Raw genomic sequence first — 22,035 nt, 5'->3', positions numbered from 1 at the left:
ATTGGCTACAATCACTTTGATCTACCGGGTAGGGGTGGAGTGATGGGGAGAGGGTGGTGTGATGGTGGAGTGAATCGGTGAGCCGGAACTGGTGTGTCATCCTAAGGACTGAACAGTGGCGGTTTTGGAGTTTCACAAAACAAGATCATGTGGTTATCTTTAGCTTATTATGTACGTGCAGCTGATGGAACGTGGGCCTTACAAGGAGCCTACAAGTCTGGCTACGTCATAGTGCTATGAAGGGGTTTTACGTCCTTGAGCAGAATGTTTATGGTAACAGAGCTGAGGTCACCCTGCACCAGAACATGAGGCTTGGACAGGCCTTCCCCCTCAGAGGCCTCCTGCAGCCTTCCACAGTTTGTTGTTCTTTGCTTATGTGTTACTCGTAACCAATTTATGTAGGCACTCTGTAAAACCTCTGTCCTTTGCTGCTTTTCCCAACAAATGAGAGCTGGATAAAACACCTTAAGTAAAAATCTGAAGTATAAAACATAAAGAGAAAAATTGGTAAATTTAATTATACCCACAGTTGACCCAGTTACAAAGTCCTTAACACTGGAAAGGTGAAAAGAAGAGGGGTTTTGAGGATAAGTCCCAGAAATAGTTGAATGTGGCTAAAAATCTGCAGGGGTCAAATTTGTCCATGACAGGTTGGAAATCTGAGTTAGCCTAGTCTGCCTTGGTTTATTGGTGTTGTATGTGAAAATAACAAATAAATGCACTATTACTAGATTAGTGCTGAGCAAATGAAAACATTTTCTTCGCTTAGTTGTTACCCTTTTAAGTTGGTTTGAGATTATTCAGAAAAGTGCTCTTTAGTGCTGTTTTCTTTCTTTTGAGATGGAATCTCACTCTGCCTGCCAGGCTGGGGTTCAATGACATTATCACAGCTCACTGCAACCTCTGCATCCTGAGCTCAAGCAATCCTCCCATGCTCCCGTCTCAGCCTCCCAAGTAGGTGGGACTACAGGCACCTGCCACTATGCACAGCTAATTTTTTGTACGGACAGGGTTTTATCATGTTCCCATGCTGGTCTTTAACTCCTGGGCTCAAGTGATCCACCAGTCTCCAACTCTCAAGGTGCTGAGATTACAGGTGTGAGCCACCGTGTAATGCTCCCCGTTTTTCATTTGTTTTCTCTTACTCATCAAATTTCTATTCCTGTGTCTTTAGTAAACCTCTATAGAGAATGATAAATTACTAAATGAGATTCAGAGGGCACTTGGAGGTGAATAAACAAGGCAGTAAATTAGCAAGTGCAGGCAAGGACAATGTTGGTTCTCTCTATATAAGGCTGTTTCTGACCAAATGAGGCTAATTTGTTTTAGCTAAAAAAAAATTTAAGTTTAAAGGGAACAGAGCAAATTTTCTCTAAATTCTCAATTCTTTTGAAAATGGAATCTTTTTATCTGAAATTCTCCTGCTGGAGTAGGCTCAGAATGCTGTCTGGTGAAGCCGTCTAAAAGTGGGTTTAGTACAAGAACTGGGAGCAATTCCCAGTGAAAACTGAAAACAGGACGAAGATCATCATTATTGTCCCTCCTCCACGGCACTCTGCACTCTGGCTTCTGTTCTCCAATCCATTCTACACACTAGTTCGGTGTAAGTATCCTAAAGCTCAATTCATATCATGCTACCTTTCTGCTTTAGAGAGTATCAGGTCTAAATATTTCCTTGAATGGCATTCAATGCTGTCTATGGTCTGACATCAATTAACATTAATTTCACTTTTCTGTGGGAGATGCCATCAGAGCTCCGCTCATTTCATTAGACCTTTCAGGGTGCTCTAACACCAGCTCTGTCTGAACACTGGGTTTTTTCCTCCATCAAAACTGCAGAAGGCTTCTCTGTGTACATATCAGGTCAGAAAGTGCTGAGAAATCAATATCCCTAGAGGAAAAGTCCGCAGCAAATAACTCATGGAATTTAGTACATGAGACATGTTTTACGCGATTTCCTCAAATGTCTTGGTAGGATTAGGCTCCACTTATTCATAGTGTTAAGGAGCTTAATAAAGTACCCTTTAGTGCAGCCATCCCAACCCATGCTCCCTGAATCTCCCAAATAAACTACCTACACTTAAAATTCTTATCTCAGCATCAGCTATGGGGAAACCACAACTAAAATAATTGGTATGAAAATTATTCTAGGAAGTAGGTATCCTAGTGCTTGTATTACTCACTGGCCAAAGGGTAACAAGGACTCCACTGCTGGTGGGAAGGGGGATGGTGAATGCGGCTGACATCCTGAAGTATCTCAATTGCTAACATTCTTACCTGTGGTAAACTAAAGTGTCACACAGGTAGAAAGACTGTACCAGGTTATGCAGTGTATCTAGGACTGGAGTTACTCTTCTGTAGCAAAGGAAATTATAAAGACAGTGGTCATTGTTAAGGGCCATCAATGTACTAAGCAACGTAAAAAATGACACATTCAATTCAGGCAACCTCCAAGTCAGAGTATGGTGTGAAATAGAAGGCTTTTATAATAGCATTTATAAAGACATTTTTCTCTGCACCCAAAAGGCAAATAGGAATGCAATCAACATCATGATCTGACTGTGCAATGAACCAAACTACAAAAAATAATGAATTTGCAGTCTTATTGTACCTCTTAAGTGACAGATAAGGTTCTAAGTTACACAACAGAGATGAATAGATATATGTGACAACTTGAGTCCCAGACTTCCCTAAAACCTGTGGGCTTGCAAAAGTGGCTTAATCGCTCTTGCTGGAGGACAGTAGCCTCTCTTTACCTGGGGGACATTCAGAGGCCTTAGCTCAGGTGTCTGGCAAGATGAAGCCCGCTCTCTTCATTCTCTCACTTCCCTCTTTTCTTGAGACATCTAGCCCAACCATTAGCATCAATTCTCAATTTAATCCAGCTATAAATGTTTTCTCCCTTCATTGTGAGGGAAGAAATTATTCGTCAAAAGAACTGCAGGGCCTGGCTAATATGACAGGCAGGAACTGGGGAACATGCTTGGGAATGGATCTCAAGATGAGTGGAAAGGGAGAGAAGGATATGAGGCCAGGTAGGGTAAGGCAGAGTTGACTGATACATGATTATTCATGTATGACTCAGAATTTAATAGCAACTGCAGTCAGCTATGATATGCTATTAGTATGCTTCTCGGAGGTGTGTAGATAAAATGAAGACCTAGAATAAAAGAGATAAGAAAATACTTGTATACAGTTTTGATGAAGGAATCAAAAGATTCCAAGACGCAGTGGCATGGATTTATTAAATAACACTAGAGAATTCACCAGCTGGCTATGTTTCTGTGATGGTCCTAAAGACAATCTCTTCGTTAAAGCAAAAGATAAATGTGCTAATGAGAACACTCCATCATGAAAACTCATTTTTGTACTTTGTAGACTATATTTGAAGATTGGGGTAGGATCTGCTTATGAAATGGTTCCCTAGTTTCAGTAGCAATGATGAGGTTTAAGAATAGCAGAGGCCAGATGGCAACACTTAACTATAAGAGGGAAGGTTGATGCAATTGCCAAAAGTGGCAAAATAGGCAGACACGCTTGGGTGGCAACCAGGGAGCACTGAGGCATAGAGATCTCTGGAACTGGCTAACAGATAGCGATGTGCCCAGAAATGAGCTTAGACAAGAAGGTGAGGATGCTCACTACGAACCCATTAATGGTTCTCAACTCCAATTAAAAAATCATTATGCAAGGCCACTTTCTACTCTGTATCAGATCTCAGACGCCAAGCACATCAACTAAACAGAGGCCACATACCTCAAAATAGTCCTTAACCAAAGTACGCTAAAGAACTGGTTCACAAATGTGCCAGCTCACTTGCCTCCAGGGTAAAATAATTCCGAGACATTTCCCAAAGACATTCCTTGTACTTGTATCAGTTTCTCAGGGTGTGTTATGGTTAGGTTCCAGGTTCTCTGTATACTATTGCCAAAATGAAATCATTACTTTAACTTTTTGGTGCTTTCTTTCTTCCAGCTATGCCTGTAATTCTTTTGCTCTAATATTTTTCTCTACTTATCCAAATTCTATTCAAACTTTGGGAAACTATCAAATACTACATATTAAGTATGTTTTCCCTAATCTTTCCAAGCAGAAGTGGCTCTCTCTTTTGTCTTTTTCTTTGTTTGGTTTAGATTTTTTTTTTCTATTTCAGGAGCAATGTATTTATCATTGAAAAAAATCAGGACAACTGGATATCCACATGCAGAAAAATGAGTCAGACCCCTTTCTTACACCATACACAGAAATTAATGAAAAATGATTCACAGACTTAAATATAAAAGCTAAACTATAAAAATCTTAAAAGAATTTATGGGACTAAATCTTTGTCACTTGGGATTGTCAATGATTTCTTAGATATGACATCAATGGGAAAACACCACAATAAAAAGAGGTTAATTATACTTTAAAACTAAAAATATCTGTGCTTCAAATTAAACCATGAAGAAAGTAACAACCCACAGAAGAGGGAAAAATACTTGTTATTCATATATCTGATAAAGGACTTGTATCCGGAATATGTCAGCATTCTGCCAACTAGACAACAGAAAAAAAAAAAACAAAACCTAATTTTAAAATGGACAAATAATTTGAATAGCTATTTCTATAAAGAAAATAGACAAATGGCTAATAAGCATATGAAAAGCTAACAACACCACTAGCCATTAGGGAAACACAAATCAAAACCAAAATATAAAACCACTTCACACTCACTAGGATGCCTACAAACAAACACTAGACAATAATGAGTATTGGTGAAAATGTGGAGGAATTAGAACACTCAGGCATTTCTGGTGGGAATGTAAACTGGCACTTTGGAAAACAGTGGAAATTTTTCAAAATGTTGAACACAGCATTAGCAAATGACCCAGCATTCCATTCTTAGGCATGTACTCAAATGAATTTAAAACATTTCCTTATAAAAGCTTGTACATGCATGTTCAGAGCAACATTACTCATACTAGACAAAAGTGAAAACAACGGTCATCAACTCATGAATGCATAAATAAAATGTGATACAGTCATACAATTGACTCGTGTTTGGTAATAAAAAAAAATACTAAACAAGTAAAAAGGATCACACAACCGGGGTGAATCCTGAAATAATTAAGCTAAGTGGAAGAAGCCAGGCTCAAAAGACCACATATATTGTATTATTCCATTTATATAAAATGCCAAAAATAGGCAAATCTATAAAAAGAGAAAATAGATTACTGTTTAAGTAGGTCTTAAGGTTGGAGGAAGGAAGGACTGTTAATGCGTACAGAGTCTCTGTCGGGTGATAGAAAAGCTCTAACAATAAGAACACCATGGAAATAACTGGTGCAAGAAAATGAAAACCATGAAGTAAATGTTACTGTAATCAATATTAATAGTATTTATTGAATGAATAAAACCACTGTTCTAGAGACTTTACATGCATTATAAACTTTAGTCCTCACAAAAATCTTATGAGGTTGGCAATATTATTATTCACATTTTACATAAAAGAAGACTGACTTTTACGAAAGTTGAGTCTAATATCCCAAAGTCAGAGAGATTCAGCACATGGCAGAACTGAAAGTCAAGTTCTTAAAGAAGACACAATGGTAGAGATTGGAAAAAGAATCTAATATTCAATGAGTAGTTGAGTCACATTTTTGGAAAATATAAAGTACAGCCCTATCAACTCCCACTGCTGAGAACTGTGTGGGAGTTCCCACTTCAGGAACTGTTATGAGGCACAACTCTACCACATTTTCTGTATGTCTTTTGGTCAAATATTTCAGTTTGGGGGTATCTCCACATATAGTGAAAACAACCCAATGTCATCAACTGATGAATGCACAAATAAAATGTGATACAGTCACACAATTGAATAGTATTTGGCAATAAAAAGGAATGCCAAATAAGTAAAAAGAAACATATAACAACATGTTTTTGATACATGTGGGTCATGGGTCATTAGTATACCTCTCTTTATTTGGCTAAAAATTAACAGAATTATTAATTTTTCTATTCCCCTTATTTTCTTAACTTCTAAGAACTCCAATATGACTTGATTATTTACTCTCAAGGGTTCCACTATTTTCACAACACCAATTAGAGCTAAGTTGACAGAAATTAACAGCTGACTGAAATTTAATAACTTCTAACACACTGGTCAGTTACAAGATTCTCTGAGCCTCTGATAGATTCCCAGCTACAAATTATCTACATTGTGAAGTAGACAAGTTTTATTAAAACTAAATAAAGCTTGCTTCTGCATATATAAAAAGGTTTTCAGATATGAGAAGTCTCATTTTTTAAATTTTGTCCAAATTTCAAAAATTAAATTGAGAATCTCTGTCTAGCATAGTTTAACCATCCAACATTGTCAACACTTATTTTTCTCTTTTTTATCTTCAAATCCTCAGCAACTTTGTAGATATCAATCCTTTTTGGATCTCATATTTGATTCACTAATGCCATTATATTACTGTTCACCAAATTTTCTTCAATGATTCCTTGTAAATACTTATTTTAAAAGTTTCCAAATCACTTAGCACATTCCTGCTTTGTTCAATATACTTTCAGTTAAGTCTGTAAGTATTTTACTTCATCCAATTTTAATTTTTTCATTAATTGGTTCGGGTTTTTTATATATTTTATTTTTCTCTTCTATCACAGGGTTTGTGTATTGGGGCAACTTTTTCTCTCCCTTTACTAAATTTATTTTAATGCCTTTCTGATCAAATTTTCTTGCCAAATAAATGCTTCCAGATCTCTGTAGAATGTCTTTCCTAGCTTGACAGCAGCCTCTCTTTAAGGAATTCAAAGCTCTGTAGCATGCTGTTCACTTCACATATCATCTTTTTGTTTCAAAGTCGTAACATTTAATTAGAAGGAATGAAAATGCCAGCTGAGTCCATCAGTTCTCCTCCCAGAGCCTCGAAAACCTAACAGTTGTATTCCAGCTTTGGGGTAACTGTGTTATTGTTTCCATTTGAATTCTGCTGGGCTAACAGTATCTTAGTCAATTCAATGGATCATAGCTACCTGGACACATTTAAACTTTCTAATTCATTCATAAGGATTAGTAAATATGACCTATGTGTCCCTTATGATTGCTTTCTCAACAACTTACTGGAAGAGGGGAGAATATGGAGGGATAATTTTCTTGTAATTACCAATCCGTAAACCACTTCTCTATGCCTATGGATTGTTACTTTTTCAGAAGGCTTGGGAATATACTTGTGAAGAGATTCATACTTATTAAATTGATGCTCTAAAATTTCATCTCATGTTCTTTTACACTATGGAACATTTTTCAATTAAGCAACCTTTTGACACTGATCTGCTGAAATATTTACTCAGGAATTCAGAGGGCATGTTTATTCCATTTCATACTGAATACAAATTCATATAACTATAAAAAAGAATGTGTTCTAAACATTTTCTATCCCTCAGAGCTACCATATGATTTTGCAGTTGATTTCTTCAAAGCATTTTTCATGTCACAAAAACCACAGTTTGTATTTGTTCCTACTTGCGAGTAATGCTTTTCAACTGACAACTGTTTTTAATTAAAATGCATTCATCTGAAAAGTTATTAGCATAATGTGTTAGAAGGTAGGAAATATTAGACTTACTGACATGGATAATGAGTTTTTGTTCATTATATATATTTTCAAGTCATTGAATTCCATCCGTGAAGGTTAAAATAATGATTATTCAATAAAAAGTACCAACCCCAACATTTATTTTTAAATTTCTGTTCTACTTCTGCAAATGCATCAGCACAGTATCTTTTTTTAATACCATACATTCATTTTTGCCATTAGTCTTGAAATTTACCAAAAATGAATTAAGAAAACACTAAGAGTACAAATATTAAACAGAAACAAACCTAATTTCTGTAACTTTAGTGGAAATTCTTCACAAACCAAAAACTGTTTCCCTCTGCTTCCTTGGAAGATATGCATTAATGAAAACCATAAATATCCCTTGCATATTTACTGAAAAGCTGTATTATGAATAAATATCAAATATCACATATAGTAATAAATTCATATAATTAAATATATGGAAATCCAAATAAATGTAAGATATATAGCATGTCCATGGATAAAAAATAGTAAAGGCACAAATGATATGTCTTTTTAGAGGGTACCATGTCAGCACATATCAAATTTAAATTTTTCATATTCTTTGATACAGCATTTCTACTATTAGAAACATGTTCTACATAAATACATCACAAGACTGTTCACTGAGCAGTGTTCTAACTCAGTAAAATATCAGAGACAAACAAAGATCTCCAACAGGTGAACAGACAAATTACGTTTTATCTATACTTTGAAATATATTATAGATATTAATGTAACTCATTAATCAGTCAAATCATTCAGTAATTCACGTAATATAAATTAAGAACCTGTTATGTGCCAGATAGCATTCTAGATGTAGACTGCACATCAGTAAAAATTTAAGACTAATTTCTGCTTTTACAAAACCTTTATTTGGTGATAGCCTGTTTGGAAAGAAAATGATTTTTAAAACTTTAAAAATATCATTGGTGAAAAGTGCTCTAAAGAAATGTAACGTAAGGTTAGGTAAGCAGTTGTGAGTGAATGAGGAAGGTGTTCTTTTATGTGGGCTGGTAAGGGAGCACTTCTTCCCCTGTGGTGATATTTGAAACCTGACAGAGGTGCAAGCCACAAAAAAATCTGGGGTAAGAGCATTAAAGGAAGAGGAAAGAGTAAGATCAAAAAACACAAGTTGGGAGCAACCACAGTTTATATGATAAACAGCAAGGGGCCAGTGTGACAAGGGCTCAGTGTGCAAGAGAAGTGGTAAGAACTGAGTTCAAAGAGAGTTGAGGTGGTGGGCTTTTGAGAAAACTGGCATTTATTCTTAATAAGACATGGAACCACTCCGGAGTTTCTGCCACGAGGAATGGCAAGATCTGGCTTATGATTCAGGTGGGTCACTCTGCTGGCTGTCTTGAGGCAAGTGAGGAAGGACACCAGTTAAGATGCTATTATTGAAGGCCGGGTGTGGTGGGTCACGCCTGTAATCCAAGCACTTTGAGAGGCGGAGGCAGGTGGATTACTTGAGCCCAGGAGTTTGAGACCAGCCTAGGCAACACAGCAAGACTTCATCTCTACAAAAAATAAAAAATAAGCCAGGAGTGGTGGCACAGGCCTGTAGTCCCAGCTACACATGAGGCTGAGGTGGGAGGATCCCTTAAGTGCAGGAAGCAGCGGTTGCAGTGATCTGAGATTGCGCCACTGCACCCCGGCCTGAGTGACAGAGCCAGGCCATGTCTCAAACAAACAAACAACAAACAAAAAAACAAAAACAAAAGTGCTATTGATATAGTCCAGGGGAAGGGAGACAGAGCCTGGATTAGGGCAGCGGGAGTACAGATGACAATTCTAAGATTCACTAGACAGGATTTGCTAATGGTTTGAATATGCGGTATAAGAGAAAGAAGGAATGTCAGACGTGGATAGGTCAGCATGCGCTGATACAGATGGTTGCCTCTCAGATGAGATAAAAGCAATAGGCAGAAAAACGTGTAGAACTAGCTCATTTTTATTTTTTTAAAAGGGCCTAAAAGACAGGTTCCAAACTTTAACACCAGAAAAGAGTATAGAACTGGCTTACTTTTGTTTAAAAAGAAGACTTGGGAAGAGAAAAGTCAAGTTTCTCATATAAATGTATGCAGGAGCCATACATTTTCATACTTCACTTCATAGATTTTGGTATTATTTGAGCATTTTTCTGCTGCCATGTACTATTTGTGTATTTTTAAGGCAATTTTAAAAGCCTATCTCACTGGAAAAAGGAAAGATGATAATATGAATATTGGGTTTTTAAACTAGAAACAAATACAAGTCTGGCAATTGAGCTGCCACTTTCAATAATACAAATGCTAAGTGAATTTCCAAATGAAACATCTCAGTAGACAATGATCTCATAATTAGAAATGTAAATTTTAATCTTTATTTTTTAACAATAAAAATACTTAACTGAATTACCAAATTAACTTCTCATTTTTTTAAAAAGAAACTCATTGATTGGCATACTATACAGGGTGGAAAACCTAACTTAGCATCATGATATGCTAGAAAACATGGGCTATGAAAAATCCAGGAAATTTTGAATTCAGATATTGTTCTTTTTTGTTTATTTCTTTATGTTAAATGTATTCATTATTTTAAAATTTTTATTTTAAGTTTAGGGGTATTTGTGCAGGTTTGTTACATAGGTAAACTCGTGTCACGGTGGTTTGTTGTGCAGATCATTTCATCACCCAGGTATTAAGGCCAGTACCCATTAGTTATTTTTCCTGGTCCTCTCCCTCCTCCCGTCCTCACAGACAGACACTGTGGCATACCACAATGTCGTTCCCCTCTATGTGTCCCTGTATTCTCAACATTTAGCTCCCAATTATAAGTGATAGCATGAAGTATTTGATTTTCTGTCTAAAGAAACGACCAACTGAATAAACAGACAACTTACAAAATGAGAGAAAACTTTTGTAAACTATGCATCTGACAAAGGTCAAATATTATTAACACTGAGTAGTAGAAAGTCCATTTTCAGTTGCTATAACAGCCCAAAATACAATTAAAAAAAGAAAAATAAAAGAACTTTATTTTGCTCACAAATTTGAAGCATGAAAGCAACTTCTGATTAAGGCTTTCATACTGAGTTTTAACATGGCAGAAGGGCAAGAAGCACATGCAAAAGAGAAACAGAGAGGGCCGAACCCCTTTATAACAACCTACTCTTACAAGGACTAACTCAGTACCACAAGAACCAACCAAGTCCTGCGAGAACTGCACTAATCCCTTCATGAGAGCAGAGCCCTTATGCTCCAAACATCTCTTAAAGGCCCTACCCCCTCACAATACCACTACATGGGCAACTACATCTCAACACGAGTTTTATCGGGAACAAGCCACATCCAAACTATAGCAGAAAGTAAGTTTAGAAAACAGCTATTCGGTGCTCAGCACAGTACTAGGCACTGCTTATCAAGCTATTCCTAGTGTGAGACCACAGCTAGTTCACCTTCTTACCTGGATGGGTGTAGTGAGGAATGCTTAATGATGATGGTCTCTTCCTAGTGCAATGGGGAACAAGGGGACAAGTACTCAGTCTGGGTGATGAGAAATGATTAAATTTTCCAAGAATCTTGACTGTCAAGGTTAAGTGTACCCACACTGTCTGCCCTTAGCTCAAACCAAGTACACCATAGTTTCCTAGGTTGCTGAGAATTAGTAAGTCAACTCCTTGGCTCCTATCATTCTTCCTTCCTGCAGACCATGCTACTTTTCATGACTACTGCAGGCCATAGACATAGTTTCTGTCAACTGCTATAATGTATGATCTATGATACTCAGTTTGCATTTATAATATACTCTATAATGTATTGTCCTCTGGTTTTATAAAGGAGAAACTGCATGAATAACTTGGAAATTTCAATCAAAAGATATAATTTAACCCACAGCCTCAATGCTCTGATTTGAATAAAAATCAAATTAGTTGCTTAAATTTATCTGACTTTCAGGTCTATATCTATACAATAATGGACACAATATGGCTTCCACAGGTTATTATGAAGATGTTATGACCTATCTCCACAGTGAAGATATTTAATAGATTATAAAATAACATATTATGTAAACCAGAATTATGATGAAATGATTTATAAAGTTTATATTCTTAATAGAATATATACCGCAAGCATCTTGATGTCAGGGATTATCTCTCAAATACTTGAATTCTCTCAGCTAAGAAGTATGTGACTTTTTACTAGGAGGAATTAATAACTGAGTTGGTAGTAATTTACTAGGAGGCACTAGTAACTGAGTTTGTACATGCTATAGATTAATCAAATAACTTTATCTTCAATTAACACAAAAATAAAAACAACAAAGGCATATGTTACTAATATGGTACAAAGTATGTTAGGACAAAGAATTAAATCAAGTAACAGGTAAAAAAGTAATACAGTTTTAAAAAGTATAGGCTATGGGCTAGTATCTGTTTGGCAGAATATTACTGACCACGCTGAAGAAAACCTGCCTTCTACTAGAGAGTTTCTCAATTATTTTTTTCTTGAAAATATAATCTATAACAGTGAAGAAACCAAGGAATAAGAAATATTTTTCATTATCATAATTCCACTGTCAACAGTGAATATCAATTCTTAACTAAGTAAAAAGAAAAGCAAAGAAATCAACACTAGAATATAATTCATAAACAATAAACAGAAAAAGAAGAAAAGATAAGGCTGGGTTAAATTAGAAGAAAATTATGATTAGCCACCACTAATTCTCTTAAATAACAAATTCCAATAAAATATTCCAGTGTTTAATAATGAAGATATAGATAGACATAATAGACACTAGTAGAAAACTACTGTATCAACATGGACAAGGCAATTATGATGTGTATACAGCAATATAAATACATACAGTAATGAAAAGCAGATAAAGTTGAATTTGGACAAAAACACTAAAACAGCAATATTCAAAAGTAATTTTATAAAATCAGGAGGCTCAAGAGTTGACAAATAATTAGTTATTAAGTATAAAGGTATCTTTGGAAGACTACCACCCATGAAAAATGCTTTATTTCTCTTCACCTTCCATTGTTTCATTGTTTCACTGGTTCAGCCTTAAAAATTCAATACTCACAGTGATTTTTCCAAGAACTAATATATTACAACTGACAAAAAGAGTTCCTGACTTCACAAAGTTGCAACATCATGAGAGAGAGTCACACAACTCAGTATCTTTCACAACATCAAGGGCAATGAGGGTTACACCAGGATTGTACAAAGGGTGTTGCCGGCTGCCAGAGTCTCTGAATAAGTGGTCCTAGACTTCACAGGTGAGGGCATGGCATTAGTATTTGAACTAGGGCATGAGTAGTTTTGGCCAAACCAAGGACTAGAAAATCAGTGAACCTCTAACAGGAATACAGAAGCACATGAGAAATTATGCTCACAAGATGATAATATGAACACTGTAGCTGGAACATTAGGCTAATGAGGAAAGGTGCAGTATGAAGATGGGAAAGTGTCACACACCAGGTTTTCAAGATTTTTTAATGTCTCCTAAACACAGTAACTTGAGATAATGACAAGTTAATGTAAGTTTTAGAAGTGAAGTCTCCCTAAATAGAACTTTATTAGAAGACACTGCGCAGAAAGGATAAATTTTAAGAATGACACAAAGACTTCAAAGCCATGAATGTTGAATTTGTGATCACAAAAGTTTTAATGTTAAGACTTTAATTTTCAGTAGTCAATTAGGAAAATCGTGCTGATCCTCAGAAAAAAATACTGGGCTATAGAAAATATTTTGATAAGTATTTAATGGTCTAAGGTCATGGTAGCCATAAAAGAGATGTTTAAGAGAGAATAAGTTTAAACAGTAGAAGAAAAGCAGAGAAGAAAATAGGGAAAATATTGACATTTAAATAGAAGTAGAAAAATATAATTGTTTTTGCATTTAGTCAAGTATTTAAGGAATAAAATAAATTCCCCATATATATTTCCCACCTTTTAAAATTACTTAGTCATTTAAATTGTAACCCGTTTGTATCCCTATATCATCTGCTTACAATCCTTATTATTTATAGAGATTTAATTTCATGTGTTAATAGATAACTTTACACAGCAGTGTTATATACACTTTTTATAAAAATCTCTTTTTATTTTCAGTAAGTCCCATCACGTTATAATTATTATTAACCTAACTTTACAAATAAAGAAACTGAAGCATACATTGGTTAGGTAATATGCCCCAAATTACACTGCTTAAATAAATAATACTACAAAATTTTGAATTCACAGTCCATCTTTCAACAGCTACATTTATACTGCCTTTACATATGCTACACACCTTTTGCTACTAATAGCTATTTGTTTTATGTAATAATATTTTTTATAATTTAAGTTAAATTTTGTATTAGAATTAAATTCAAAACATGTGAAAAAATGTACAATTTTTTTTCTCTATCAATCAGTCACTGGGCCAGATTCTCATTTACCTTGGACCTGTTATACACTTACAGAACTGGAAGAGTGTTCTTGGGTTTAATTTAGCAATCAAGGGCAGCAGACAATAGGATCCATCTAACATCAATTTTGTTGAGCATTATGAAAAGGCATATAGAGCATACAACACAACGCCATACATGGCGATGGTCAACAGCATAGTGGGGCTCCACGGCATAACCTCCCAATGTCCCTGTCACTCAGAACTTAGGACGAACATAGTCAAAAGACACAGTGCAGGGTGAGTAAAGATAATCCCAGTTCAAGCAATCCATCTTTTCTGGGGCCTTAGTCTTTTGTACCTTACTCCAATTCTCTGGTACATCAATATGGATTAAATTTTACTTAGCAAACACTCTTGACAAATAGGTATAGGTGTTTGGTTTGATAAATACAACTGTGACCAGATTTTCATTTATTTTAGACCTGCTATATAAGTAGAAATTTCTTGAGTCTTGAATTTGTGGTGAAAGGAAGCATATCTGAAGATAGAGGAAAGATCACTAATCAAATATAAAGAATTTCCTTTTATTACGAATCTATACAATAACATGAAATAAGGTTTTATGTATTTATTTTTATGAAAGTGTAATTACATTTTAAATACTAGAATTTTTTTTCGTAAAGCTGGCCAATTCAAGAAAATATCTAATATTCCTTCTCCTGATCTTCAGGGGAAGAAAAAGTAACGTCAGTAAGAATTACTAAGACATTTCTTATAGCTTAAACAATCCACTGATTCCTAAGTTTTAAAATAGCCAAAATTACACCAAGGTTACACATGAACTGTAAAAGAATACAGGTAGAGGAATCATAAGCAACTTAATGTGGTAGCTGACAAGCAACGATATAAATTTTCCTCAACGAAATGTAAGACATACAGGAACAAATAAAGTATATATGAAAACAACTGATCTATAAGACAGTCCAAGTTTTGGATGAGTATATCCATTTTAAAAGTCATGCAAAGATAAACTTTGCCAAATAAAAAGCAGTTTTTACCTTTATACTTATTTAAAAATAGTTGGGGAAAATATCCAGAATAGGTACAGGATCACATTTTCAAAAATCCCATATACATCCACAATGGAATATTATTCAGCACTACAAAGAAATAAGCTATCACGTAGGGGAAAGACATGGAAGAAACTTAGGCACATAAATAAATTAAAGAAGTTTATCTTAAGAGACTACACAATGTATAAATAAAACTACACGATGTTCTAGAAAATGAAAAAACTGGTACAGAGAAAGATTAGTGGTTGCCAAGGGTTAGGTAGGAATGAGGGATGAACAAGCAGAGTATGGAGAATATTTAGGGCAAGGAAAATATTCTGTATACTATAATGCTAGACACATGGTATGTGAAATTTATCTAAATCCATAGAATGTACAACAAAAAGTGTGAATCCTAATGTAAATGAACTGTGGTTGATAATAATGTATCAATGTAGGGTCATCAATTGTAACAAGATCATATATTTATTCTTTTTAACTTTTCTGTAGCGTTTAAGATAAATTTCTCAACTTAAATCTACTAATTGTGTTGGCATTTACAGATATATATTTTTTCATCAATTAATTATAATAGAAATCTGTAATTAATGTGCTCCACTAAATGCTTTAAATTTATCATTCTACTTAACCCTCCAAAAATACCTAGAAAGGTAGGTAGTATCAAGTTATTTTACAGATGAGAAAGCTACATATGGAATTGTTAAGTGACCTGACCAAAGTAACACAGGTCTGTGTTTTTATTTTGTAGGGTTTTGTAGGTTTATATACCTCCAAAATATCTTTCTACTTAAAAAATATAGGTAATATATGCCACATATTTGAGTAAACTGGTAATCTGTTATAACTCGAATGCATGGCTTACACAAGCTTCATTAACCTTGATCGTGTACAGGTCAGCTGATGATTGAATTTGCCTCACTTTGCAATTCAGACAATACAGAGTGAAGACTACTTCATTTCAAGGACTCCATCAGCTCTGGAGTTCCATATTGAACAGCAAAGTTCTATACAGGAAAACAGACCATTGGGCATGGAGGTGAGTATGGAATCAGAATATCCACTTATATTATGATTATATGAATCTAGGGGAAAGATGGTGGTATCATGAACCAGACTGCTTCCAATAATGGTGGTAAAAGTCAACCGAATTCTGGATATATTTTTAAGGTAAAATCACAGATATGCGTTGCTCAATTGAAAATATAGTTTGAGAAAAAGTAAAATTAAGTAGAATCCAAATTTTATCTAGAGTAACTGAAATGCTGAAATTATAAAACAATGAAAACTGTAGCAGGAACAGAATGAAGTAGGGAGATAATGTTTGGATACATGTGTACACTGTGTAAAAGTCAAATCAGAGTATTTAGCATACACATCACATCACACATTTATCATTTTTGTAGTGAGAACATTTATAGTCCTCTCTTCTAGCTATTTTGAAATACAGAATACAATAGGTAACAGATGAATGGATAAAGAAAAAATATATATACACACAAAGGAATATTATTCAGACATAAAAAGAATGAAATCCTGTCATTTGCTGCAACGCAGATGAATCTGGAGGAAATGAAGTAAGTGAGGCACAGAAAGACAAATATTACATGATCTCACACATATGTGGAATCTAAACGAGCTGATCTTACAGAAGTAAAGACAATAGTGGTTACAAGAGGCTGGGGACGGATAGCGAGAGACTCGTCAATGGATACAAAGCTACAGTTAGGAGGAATAAATCCTGGTGTGCTATTGCACAGTAAATTGACTATAAAACTTAGGTCTTGAAATTAGTTTTAGTTTAAAAAATGCCCTTTCAAGGTCATTTTGGAATCCCCTGGATCATATCTCCAGAGTTCTCCTAAGCTTAGGAAACGAACATATGAATACTTATTACTTTTAAACTTGAACTTAAAACCAAGAGCAATATTATGCATTTCCTTGAGCTTGAAGTTACAGGAAAAAAAAAGAATTACAGAAATTGCCCACTGCCAGTTATATAATATACACAAAAAAGCTTGAAATTTTTGACATAAATTTTATAATTTAACTTCATACTCTATCATTATAATGGATTCATAACAGCTTGATATTCTTTTTTTAGGTTTATATAAAGCAGACATATGACTTTTTTAATTAGCTAATTTTGCATGCTTTAAAACCATTACATTTCAAACATATTTTTGAAAAGCCAAATGTTTTTTATTGATATTTTAAAAAACATTTAAGAAATAAATGTTAAGTTGAAACTAAAATGTGAACTTTTTAATGTACTCAACTCTGGGGCCTAAAATGACAAATTCCCATACAAAAATATCTTTCGACTTAAAAAATACATGTCATAAATGAATATGTTGTTTTCCTAGAAACTTTTCCAACCTGGCTCCTATGGAGCTGCAGCATGTACATCCAGAGGAGAAGTAACATCAGGTTCTGGTGAGATGGTCTCTTCAGTGCCTTCTTGAATTTTCCCCCCTTTTAGCAGTGTTGAAAATAGGTCTGGAAAAGCATAGGAAAGCTATATCAAATTTTCCTTAGGAGGTTTGTTCCATACTGTTTTAGCAACTCTGCACAGTGAAGGTGCTATATGATATGACACTAAATATTCATTTTCACTAATGGGTCCTCCCATGTTAAATTAATAATATCCTCAATATAAATATAAATGCATTGAATTAACTCAAATCAGGATATATTTGAAAATATGCATGTGTGAATTAGATCAGAAATATCCTTAGCACTACACATACATACATATAATTTTTAAGGCAAGCTGAACTACAATAAATATATATAATTTTAAGGATAGTATCCTTTATATAAAATGAAATATGATGCTTCACAACAATCTGGAATTTTTAATATGCTGTATTTATATATTTTCAAAAATATTTAAATATAATATACTCTTTTAATATCTAGAATATATTAAATGAATTATGTAATAGGAAGTATTTCCATGTAGAATACCTATAGTAGTTTTATATATGTCATATATTTATATAATAGTTAAAATATGCATAAATGTTTAATCAAAATTAAAATATCACAAATTATATTTTTAACCTGGTATGGAAAAGATAATATTATATTCTGGAATTATTAATCATTCTTAATTTGTTCAAATAATCAGTCATTAATTGGAAGATAAAAATATATTTTTATTTTATTTTTCCACAGTATTGGCTATCTTTCAGGTAGTTAACCTACTGATAATTTAGTTATAGTTTATTTCTAAAACATATTAAAATGTTGTTGGCGTATTGTCTTCGTGTTTAGTGAAAATGAACATGGTAGTAAGTATTCAAAGAAGAGAGGTTGCTAAAACAGTAACCATTAATCTAAATGCTCTTAGTGCTACTGGATCATTTAAACTCGTATAAGGCTTGGGTAGACATTAGAGGACCAATATTTGAATCTGTATATTATGATTGAAAGTTAATATAAAAATAAATAGCACATCCCTATTTCTTTATAATAGTATATTAAAAACAAGTAATGGAGAAGATAATTTTATAATGTTAGGAGCAAAGTTAATATTTAAAGTTATCATACTTAAAAGATGTTTTTTCTAACTCTGTTTTCATATTTAGGATTGACAGTCTTTCATGAAAAGGACATTTGAATTGATTATTTTATGGTACTTAATTTGTGAATATTTATTTAAATTTCATTGGACTTTCTAATTATCCCCTCTTAATTTATAATTTTACATAAACCACTAATATTTGAAAATATTGTAAACAATGTAAATAATATAAATTTTACAAATATTCCTGTAGCCACTTACCATATTACTATAACATAGTTATACATAGGGTAAACTTATAACCAATAGGTAGTTTGCTTAACAAAACACAAAACCAATAAAAACAATTATTTCTGCTTATTATATTTTGTCTGATAATTCTAGAAATTCATATTTGATTATTTTAAAACCATGGTTAATAAGGTATGTTAGAAAAAATAGTTCTGAAAACAAATTATCACTTATAAAAGTGGTAATTTACAACTAAAATAAAAAATACCAAATATGCTACTATAATTTAATAATAATGGTATAAGGTAAAATAAAAATGGATCATAAAGAATAAACTCTAAAAATGGAAATGAAGATTAAATCTGCAAGGAATAAAAATCTGACAGAAATTGATACTACCTCCCAGGACATTTAAGTTAAAATAAAAATGGTCTACTCAGTCAAAGAGAAGTAGTCTATTTATGAACAGCCTTCTCTGTGGCTTAAATATGTGCACATTTACTCGTCCCTGTGGATAAAACCCATTAGAATAGAACAATGTATTTCATATTTTTAAAATGAAACTTTTGATACCTTATTTTAGCATGAAAAATACAATATTGTAGCGAAAAGTCTATTATTTAATGACAGAGACTTCTAATGTGAAGGTGTTCACCAACATAATATTGCAGACATTTAACAAAAATAATTTAACATTGAATACTCAGAAAACATGCTCAATTGAAAGTGTGGTTAGAGACAGCCGTCTATGATAAAAACCTATGAACATACGGACCTCAGCCCTTGAGTAACTACTAGCAGTGATGTATATCTAAAGCTTTATAATCAGTGGATTATTTGGATGTAAGTAACATTTATGTCTTCGGCTTGTTGAAGAAAATATTTCAAATTGTTATTGATCCTTATAAAGTTCATATAACTGACTTAAGACTCATTTTGCAAAAGTTCTTTCCTTGAAAAAAATTACTTGCGTAAACTCAGCTGTTTAAAGAAAATCAAACTCCCTAAAAAGGGTGTGTGTGTGTGTGTGTGTGTGTGTGTGTAAGAGAGGCAGAATGTGTAAAAACCAAAAATGCCATATTTTCAGACATTTGTAAAAATATCAGTAAATAATATGATTTTGGTTGTAATAAATCTCAAACTTATTTATTTGGTACATTAAATAACTATCACCCTAAATTACTTCAGGGCCTTTTGCATCAATTGTTACAAAAATTGAGTCATAAAATACCAAAGCCATTTCTTCCAAATAGTGACAACTATTCTTCGGTCATTTCATCTTACATAACGGAATAATCATCATGTTCTTTATGTTATCCAAAACACATTCAATACCCATACTCTCTTCGCTTATTCCTCAATTCACAACTATTTGTGTCACATATAAAACTTTCCTATTTCACTTGAAAATTTACAATAATAAACTTACACTGTGTCCTTAAAATTTGAAACTAAATTATTCTTCTAAGAAACTCTAATATTCCAAACTGTCTTGTACTTTCATGGTGATCTGCAATTTGATCATGAATCTTTCTTACTTTCCCATTTCTTATATGGTGTTAATGAAATTACAATTATAAGAGAAATCTGTTATAACTAATTTCACTTGCAGAACTTTGGAAATCAAAGTAGAGTTAGGAAAATTCTAAGAAAAGTTACTATTTGCTGTTCAGATATTTGCCTGTGTCCAAGTCTGCATTCTAAAATCATGAAAATGCTTAAAGTTTTTATAAACATATTTAGCTAAAAACTAATTAGGTAAATAACAAAGGCCTGCAATGTTAGAAACTTGGAAATACAACAGCATATTTTAAGTAAAAGGAATATAACCGCAACCTCATTTTTAAAGTGTATTTTAATCACCTACTTTTTCTTCTTTCCCTCCCATTTCACCCCTTCTTCATCCTTTGTCCCTCTCTAGACACTTCCCTCTGTCAGTATGTTCTTATCAGTTATATCCTTGCTTAGGAAATTCCAGAGGCTAATCTCAAAACAAACCAGGAATGGATCCTTGATTGAGGAAACCTCCTTCTTAAGGGGAGTTGCAAAAAATTAGTCTACCACCATGGGGCTGAAGTCAAAATAATGCCATACTTACATCCAGATGGATGATTACCCAAGATAAGCCTTTGGAACAAAGACACACAGACTCTGCACCCTATACCACTCCTGTATGTCTCCTATACCAAGTTTCCCTTTTAATACACTTATAGTAAATTAAATTTTTTTTTCAGATCATACATAGAGAAGCATATAACTAAATAATTTTGCATGTTTTTATGACATTAATATTTTTCAAATACATATACATTTAAAATATTTGTAAAACTTTAAAATATCCAAAAAATACACACCACTTTTTACAATCATGCACTTTAGAGATGGTGGTGAACTAATTTGCAATTACAGTCCACCGTCTGCTCAGTTTGCTAACTCTCTGGCTTTCCAAATAAATCTGCTTTCCTTCCCACTAACCCTTGTGCTTCCTGTCTGGCTTTCAAGCGGTGGGCAGCTGAACCTGGGTTTGAATATAGCAGAAAACATACTAAAGCAATTTAATGCCTTCTAGATTCTATAGATAAATTTTACTGAATATTCATAATTATTTTTCGTTATTTCTAATGTGTATGGTTTAAGTAATGTGAATATATGTTAAATAATAGAAAACCAGTTCTCTCTTTTTAAAGGATGTTGGTAAAGTAAATGTAAAAGGTAGGCTGAATAATTGAAGTACATTCTGTATTTTAAAAATATTTCAAAAATTTTCTCCCCAAAGAGTAAAGGATAAACAAAGGAAATAAAGTTGAATGAAGTACATGACGGGGCAAAGATGGCCAGTTAGAAGCAGCTGCAGTCCACAGCACTCACACAGAGAAATGAAAGGGGTGAATGAATATAGCACCTTCAACTATAATATCCAGGTTCTCACATTGGGACTGATCAGGCAAATAACTCAATCCACAGAGAATGAAGGAAAGAAGGGTAGGACAATGACCCACCCTAGAACAACGCAGAGCCAAGGAACTCCCACCCCCAACCAAGGGAGGCAGTGAATGACTGTATGACCCTCCTGGGGAAACCAATCTCCTCTCATGGATGTTCGCAACCCATAGATCAGAAGATCCCCTCATGACCCCAGGCCATGTGGGCCTACGTCCAACACATAGGACTGTGTGGAGTCCCAGCAGAGCAGCTGCTCAGGCACACACACAAACCCAGC

The 22,035-nt window shown here is 33.9% G+C and overlaps 1 protein-coding gene across 3 annotated transcripts in view; it reads right to left on the bottom strand.

The window, feature by feature from the left end:
- Positions 1 to 22,035, bottom strand: part of EPHA6 (EPH receptor A6) — a 980,105-nt gene that overhangs the window by 829,596 nt on the left and 128,474 nt on the right. The window contains exon 2 of one of the 3 annotated variants that reach the window (XM_017546191.2): positions 17,435 to 17,554. The exons of the other annotated variants lie outside the window; for them this stretch is intronic. Coding sequence (XP_017401680.1) covers positions 17,435 to 17,482 — 48 coding nt within the window. The 5' untranslated portion in view covers positions 17,483 to 17,554. The remainder of the gene's footprint in view (positions 1 to 17,434; positions 17,555 to 22,035) is intronic. 3 annotated transcript variants of the gene reach the window in all.

Source organism: Cebus imitator, unplaced genomic scaffold (assembly GCF_001604975.1).
Source record: "Cebus imitator isolate Cc_AM_T3 unplaced genomic scaffold, Cebus_imitator-1.0 Scaffold188, whole genome shotgun sequence".
Taxonomy (NCBI): Eukaryota; Metazoa; Chordata; class Mammalia; order Primates; family Cebidae; genus Cebus; species Cebus imitator.
This window is presented reverse-complemented; position numbering and strand designations above follow the sequence as displayed.